This window comes from Planococcus citri, chromosome 5 (genome assembly GCF_950023065.1).
Source record: "Planococcus citri chromosome 5, ihPlaCitr1.1, whole genome shotgun sequence".
Taxonomy (NCBI): domain Eukaryota; kingdom Metazoa; phylum Arthropoda; class Insecta; order Hemiptera; family Pseudococcidae; genus Planococcus; species Planococcus citri.
The window spans coordinates 51,232,899-51,240,718 of record NC_088681.1 but is presented as its reverse complement, the minus strand read 5'-3'; the positions used below and the strand labels follow the sequence as shown (position 1 = coordinate 51,240,718).

Sequence of the window (7,820 nt, the reverse complement as noted above, 5' to 3'; positions counted from 1 at the left end):
TATTTGAGAGTCATTTCCAGGTGTGTTTTGAGAAATGATCGAGTTGTCAGTTTCATTTGGGTCGCCTGGATCAAAGTCAAGGCTGTCTTCAAGATTGGACTGAGAAGCTTGAGATTCCGTCTCTGATTGGTTCTTTTTAGGTCTACCTCTTCGTTTTGGTAGAGTCTGAGATTCAGATGCCCCGGTTGAAGTTGAGGCTTGAGGTAGAGAGAGAGTCGATCCTCCAGGGAAACGTGTGTCCAAGGTTGACTTGTTTTTATTTTTATCACGAGCGATACCACGTCGGTCTCGAGCTGTTTCGACGACTTCTTTTAGTACAGCTTGCGATGCACGTTTGAAATCTTTTTTACTGATGACAATTTCTGGAGGGTTGTCGTAATCGGAGTCGAAATATGGTTCTTCCTCCTCACTCTCTTCCTCGACGTCATTCTGAAAATCAGTGAGGAATTCTTTTATACGTTGTTCCAGTGATCTTGAGTCAATGCTGGATTTGAGACAGGATTCATTTTTGAGCTTTTCAAGATTTTCTTGAGTGATGAATAGAGTTAGTTGTCAGATGTTGGCAACTCTATCGATGTCTGAGTCGTCTGTAGGTTGTAATAGATAACAATTGTGGCCGTTACGTTGAACCACAATGAAGGGACCTGTCTTCTTTTGGTAAAGTTTGCCAGAAGTGTATTTATCGTGAGATGACTGCTTATGGTTCGCCATAAGTACCCAGTCACCTTTCTTAAAGAAGGTCGGATCAGGATGACATTTATTGAAGGCGTATTCGTCTTCAATCTTCTTCAACCTACGTTTCTCGCGGATGAATGTTTCAATTTGTTGTCGCGAGGTCATATCTCTGATTCTCGTTTCACTATGCTCGATGGTATAGACCGCTTTTTTAGCTAAAGAGTCCGCGATGATGTTCGTAAATTCATGTTTTCTTGCAAAAACATGAATAAATTCGACTTTATCGAATTCTTTGCATAGCTGGAGAGTTGCTTTAAAAAGATATTCATGGTGTACAGGCTTATTGCGCGAGTTTTTCCAATTGTTAGTTTGCCAAAAGGAACAGGTGTTAGTTAAAGCTTTAATCGCGTAATTCGAGTCACTTAAAAGCTTGACTTTCTTGATCTCATTAGCTCGAAGTATCTCCAGAGCTACTCGAATTGCAATCAATTCGGCGAGATTATTAGAAATTGGATATCTATCATGAGTGATACGTTCCGAAATATTCAGAACTGAATCCGGCGCAAAACAAATACCTATGCCCGCAATTGCGTTCGCATCTCCATTTTTGGAGCAAGCACCATCGGCGGTGACTCGAGCATAACCGTCAGTGTTGATTATGAGGTCAATGTCCGGATTTAATTTCTCTTCCAGACATTTCGCAGATGTGACCGATGGTAGGTCGCGTTTGAGCATTTTTTCTCTAAGTTTTGTAAGTTCTTTCTCGAAATTGAACTTTGAGCTTTCGTGAGGAAGTTGCAGACCAATAGTATCTGCAATGCCCCAGGCCTCATTAGGCTTAAAACCGAATGATGTAGGAGTGTTGTTGAGCTCATTTTCAACTTCAATGATTAGATCTTGCCAATCACGATGCGAACGAAATGGGTCATAAGTCTTATTAATTTTGACTCGAAGTTTGTCACCTATGCATCTCATCGTTCGCTCAACTGATGAAGATTGAGGATTATAAGCGTTAGTATGAGCAATTTGAATTTGAAAAGAGTCAAGCAAGTCATGCCAAGCACTAGAAATAAATTGAGTGCCATTATCTGTAATGACCTTTTTGATTTTAACTTTATGACTTTCGATATCGAGAATTACTGTGTGCATCTGTTGGCAAATAGACCTCTTCTTTATATTAAAAAGGGTTCGAAGCCAAGTACGATTTGTAAATATATCTTTTACGACTAAAAGATATTTGGGGTCATTTTTGAGCGCTGGTAAAGGCCCATAAAGGTCAACAGATAAGACATCGGCGATAGAATAAGCTTCAATTTGCGCATATTCAAGTGTTTTCTGAATGGCGTAATTTTTATTCACCTTGCAGATTATACACATATTACATATGTCGCGAATGTGAGCGAGCGAATTATTGTGATAGTATATTCGGCGAAAAATTACATCGAGTTTTGCTGCTCCTATGTGTCCATATGCATAATGGAGATAATCAATCGTATCGTAAAACAATGTATTAGGTAGGCAAGGTACTTTTGAACCATTTTCGAGCTTTCTATATAAAATTTTGTCTCCAGTCGCATTTTTTACAATCTGGAATTTCGTGAGCTTTATTTTTTGAATGTCACGTTGCTTTTTATTATTTGCTGGAATACGTTCTTCAAGAATTTCTACGAGACGTTTACACATCTCGTCGTCTTTTTGAAATGACGAAATATTCCTGAGGCGTTGATGAAGTTCAGGTATGTGCTCAGCTAAAAATTTAAGCTCGTAAGGTTCAATAGCAGTTTTGAACTCATTTTCCTCGAGGTCAAGCAAATCAGGCTCAGGATGGCACTGATCATCTGAGGAATCTTGTTCAATTTCTTCTGTAGCTTCTGTTCTAAGATGGTCAAGATAGCTTATCTCAAGTTCAGGAGCTTTTATACGATATAAAGCATTGTTAGAGTGAGTCATGTCATAAATCAGATCGTAGCAATTTAAGACAGTGATCCAATGCGCAGCTTTTCGATGTGTCTGCGCAATTTCACGAAAACGATTAATTATAGGCAAAAGGTTAGATCTTACATGAATGCGGCGTCCATGTAGCCACATTTGCAGCTTTTGCACGCATTTAACGAGACACATAGTCTCGCGGTCAAAGAGAGTAAAGTTCCTTTGATGTTCTTTGAAGGCTATAGATACGAACAAAATTATTCGTTTTTCGTCGCCTTCCATGTAGAATAGAACTCCGTTCATCGCATGATCGGATAATTTCGTATCTAAATAAAGGTCTCCTGTTTTAGGAGCCGGTTGAAGTTTGAAATCCTTCCGAAATTCAGATTTCAACTTTTCAAAAGCATTCTGTTGGACTTCGGTCCATTCTACAGGAACGTCACCTTTCGTGAGATGGTAGATAGGATTCACAATTTGTGAATATTCGGGTATAAAATCGCGGTAGAGTCCGGTATTACCTATCAAAGCCAAAATATCATTTTTTGTATTGATCGAAAATTTGCCACGTTTGGTGTGTTTTTTCTCAAACTCATCTAGTTTTTTGATTTTTTCGCTTTGTTTGGCTACTCCTTGGCTCGAGATGATAAAGCCAAGGTGATCGGCGCGATTCTTAAAAAATTGCGTTTTCGTTGGATTTAATTTTAAACCATGATCGTGAATGAGTTTGAATACTTTTTCCAAACGAGCAAGAGTTTCTTCAAAGGTCGTACCGGAGACCTTTACGTCGTCTACGTATTTCGTGATACCGTTTTCGTTAGGAATGACTTGGTTTATCATATGGACAAATTCTCCTGATGAGATTTTGAGACCATATGGTAACCTAGTAAATTCGTACACTTGACCTTCAACCTGAAAAGCAGTGAATTTTCTCGATTCTAATGAAAGAACGAGCTGCCAAAAACCAGCAGTAAAATCAAGTGTACAAAAGAACTTGTCACCGGCGTTATCGTATAACATACTCGCGATAGTATTAGGTTCGGTTAAGACATTAATCAGGTATTTATTGAGCTCATCTGCGTCAAGACAAAGGCGGATATCACCATTCTTTTTGACCACAGGAGCGAGAGTATTTATATAGCACGAATGAGAATAACGAATGATACCGAGCGCGAGCATTTTATTAATGGCTTTTCGTAAAGCTGGTAGAAGTTTCTTGCTGGGACGAAACTTTTCACCTCGCCAAGGTTGAAGGTGTTCTTCTCCTTTGAAATTGAAGTGTACACGTTCGCCAGTGTATTTACCTGGGTTTAAGTCAAAAATATCTTCAAAAATGCTGAGTCGATCGAATCCTTCATTCGCTTGTACTGGTGTTATTAGCCCATTTTCTGCTGCTTCTCGAAGGTCATTTCGCAAATTTTGTATGAAAGTCTGCTGTGCTAGCCGACGCTCTTCGAAAATTTCCTGTTCTTCAGCGCTGTAAGTTGTATCTGACATATCGTCGGAGATATCGTTATATAATTGGTCATTATTTTCAGCGTGTAGTACGAGAGAAAAAACAGTCAGGGCATTCTGGAATTCTTCAGGGTGCATGAATGGAATGTAAAATTTCTCGCAAAAAGGAGGTTTACATTTTGCCATTCGTTTGTGGACGTTTAACGAGATTTTCAAATAGTCCATAGATACACGGCCCATGATGAAAGTTTGACCTGGTGCGTCGAGTATGTAAAAAGGTACTCTGATTTCCTCAGTTCCTAAAATCATCTGGATTTCGACAATATGCGTTGCTGCACGGATCAGGGAATTATCAGCTAATTTTAGTTGGATATTTTTCGAAATTCTGATGAATCTTACCCAACTAGGTGCTTCTTGTAGGAAGGTTTTGATCATTTGTCGAGTCAAAACGTTAGGTAATGCTCCTGAATCCAGTTGCAATGCAACTTTGCGAGCACCAATAATTACTGGAATGACGCAGGCTGGGTCGTTGGTTTTTTCAGTTACGAGTTGAGATGCTGTTGACGGATCTGGTTCTTCAAGGTCGATTGGTACATTGTCTATAGCGTCAATGTATTGAATTTCATGCCCCTTGTTGAGTTTTTGAGCTTTCCAGGTAACACGTTTCAATTGGTTTTTCGTCATTGAAGGTTGACCTTGTTGTTTATTGATTTTTGCCATTAAAAGGTCGCCAAAATTACGATGCAAGGGAGAATCTTTCGTTAACGTTGGATCATTTTGAAGTTTTTTGGCAACTTTTTCGAGTCTTGAAGTAAATCGTGATTTTGTGTATCCGATTTTTAATGGATGAGGGCTGACTTGGATGTTGTTGGTTTCCAAAATTTCAGCTTCTTTTTCTTTTTCTTCGGGAGAGTCGTTATCTGGTTCCAGAATTACGTCAACATTTCGGAGTCTCAATTTATTCATACTTTCTTTGAGTTTATCGAGGGCGTGAACTGATGAAAGTAAGGCGTTTCGAACATCTCGATATTCAGTGATGGATGGAAAGTAGCGTTTGAGTCCAGGGATGTAGTGAAATTTGTATTCAAGAGGTAGCAATTCTGTTTTTGAGCCGACTTTTGGTCTCAAAAATTGTTTTTGACCATTCAGGATCTTTTCTGTTTCCAAAAATTTCATCGCAGGATTGCGCCAAAACATTACTTTGGGATGATTTGCAACTCTCATGAATATGTTCTTGAAATCAATGTACCTATGTAGTCGTACCTCAGGATCACCTGGACATCTGGGTTTTATAATCGGGAATAAAAGAATGATATTTTCTGGTTCTTTTTCTAATAAAGCTGATATGACTGCACGAAGTTGTCTCTCAATTACGCGGTAGGGTTTCTTTGAGTAGTTGAGTTCCAATTGAGCGGCGGAAAGGATGAAATTCGCCTGCTCTGGAAAATGAGCAGAGGAGATAAAGTAATGGAGGTCTTCTAGAGGAATTTGATCTCGTAGGTATCTAGGCAATGGAGATGAAAATGGTGTTTCACTTCGAGCCATGTAATGGGAAATTCCATCGCCAACCCATGTATATTGGTCCAATAGGGATTCGCTGGGGATGTTTGTCACACTAGGAGTTGCCCCTCGGCTGCCTAGTGACTCTCGTTTCCCGAAGACTCTTCTTCTTCGGTGTTGGAATCTGAAACTTTCGTCGTAAGCATTTGAACCGCGGCTGTAATTTGTTGAGAATCAATTTCGTCGGTATTTTCAAAAAGAGTGTTTAGCATATTGCAAACAGCAGTCAAATCAGTAGAATCGTCCAAAGGGGTTTGAATAATCACGTCGTCATCGTCTTCTTCGTCAATTTGAACAGTTTTGACAGGAAGTGGGATGGTTGATGGAGTTTTTGGATTAAATCGTTTCATAACGAGGTTACCTCCTTTGTCGACGTCAAAAGGTTTTGGATAATTAGTCGAGTTGGAATTCGACGTATTTTTGGGTGGTTGAGACGTATTTTGAGTAGGTGATTTCGGATCAGACTTGTCTTTCGGCATATAATTTGTAGAATTTTTATTCGATTGATGAGTAGCGTTATTATTATTATTCTGATAAGTACCGCGGTTGTAATTCGAATTCGTGGTGGTTGGATTATTATTACGTTCGTAATTCGGTTTCGGTGTGCCAGAATTGTTGTTTTGATAATTACCGCGATTGTAGTTCGAATTGGTCGCGGTTGGCTGAAGTTTCTTAGCAATGATTTCGAGTAAAGACTGCAACTGGTCGTTACCCAGTGCTTGCGTGGAAGTGAAGCGCGGTTTTGAAAGAGTTTTATCGGTATAATCATCGAAACGTTTTTGGTTCCTACGAAAAATAATAGGAACTTCGTTGTCCGGATCGCGTTGCATACGAGATACTTTATTCAATTTCGTCAAAAACTGGTCCAAAGTTTGACCTTCTTCGGACAATATCCATTGATATTGCTCGGGTGCTTTTCCAATCAAAATTTCAATGATTTCTTCATCATTGCCGTGGCGATGATGTTTCAGTGATCTAGCCCAACGAGTCATTTGATTCGCCATGTCTTTTGCGTTTTCAGTAACAACAAAGTCATATCGGCAGAATTTCATGGCTTCGTTTTGGGCACGACGATCCCAGTAGAAATCAAGGAACTTTTGTTTTAATTCACGATAGTTGTTTACGTTGCGAACGGTTTCCAAAAATTCTTTACGATCTTTAGTGGCAATTACGCCTTTAAACGCGAAAATTTTGTGCTTTTCGACGGCATTTGTCTCAGCAAAGTAGTCATCGAATTCTTGGAGGAATTCGTGAGGAAAATGCAAGTGCTCGTCAGCAAATGTAATTCCTGCGTTTCTTACCGAACCTGCGTCAATAGCTAACGATTTAGCTTTCGCGGTTTTCGTATGTAGTGGCCGACGAATTGCCTGTTTTACAATGTTTAAATCATTCACCAATTGGTCGCAACCTTCATCGCGAATTTTAGCGTCATTTTCGACTTTACGAAGCGAATCCGAAATTGTTTTAATGTCCATTTTATTTTCGAAAATGTTATTATTCGCATCATTGATATTATTTTGGGTATCTTCCAATTTACTCGATAATTCGGCATATTTCGCGTTGGACATTTGATTATTCACGTCACTCGAAATTTTTACTTCCGAAATTTTATTCTTTAGATGATCCATGTCATTTTTAGTTTCCGAAATCAATTTAGCGTTTTTAGAAGTTTCATTTTTAAACTCGACATGATTCGCGCGAACTTCACTGTGAATAGCTTCGTTCCATTTCCAAGTTTTCTTAAAAACTTGGTAAACTTTATCGTTGGTATTATCGCGCAATTTTTCATAATCGAATGGTGGAGTCACATTTTGAGTACCAATTCCCTCATCAATCACGGAGAAAGGAGCATTTTCATCTTCGGATGAACCCTCTTTGTCTATGATGTGAGAATGGTCACTAAAAGACGAAGTGTCCGAATCAATTGTAGTAATTTTATTTGAATTGTCCATATTCGCGGATGATTTATTGCAAGGGAGACTTTGACGTAATTTATCAAAGTTCAAAGCTTGAAAAGATAACGACTGACTTACCCTACTTCTAGTATTATATGCTGGAGGAGTATTCATATAAGTTATAAGACACTAGCAGGAGAGAGATCCGACAGGCTCAAGATCGATGCACAGAATGATTTTTGTGTCGAACTGGAAACTGAACTTGACCAAGAAAAGTGAGCTGATGGTTCGGATGTCCTTGACTGACTG

General features: G+C 39.1%; 1 protein-coding gene across 1 annotated transcript; it reads right to left on the bottom strand.

Moving 5' to 3' along the window:
- Nucleotides 1-5,693: 5,693 nt before the first annotated feature.
- Nucleotides 5,694-7,568, bottom strand: LOC135848385 (myb-like protein Z). The gene has a single exon (XM_065368285.1). The coding sequence runs from the start codon at nucleotides 7,566-7,568 to the stop codon at nucleotides 5,694-5,696; it is 1,875 nt and encodes a 624-aa protein (XP_065224357.1).
- Nucleotides 7,569-7,820: the final 252 nt, after the last annotated feature.

What these genes read in the sequence shown, in the direction of transcription:
- LOC135848385 (XM_065368285.1), bottom strand. Translation starts at nt 7,568, where the DNA reads ATGGACAATTCAAATAAAATTACTACAATTGATTCGGACACTTCGTCT.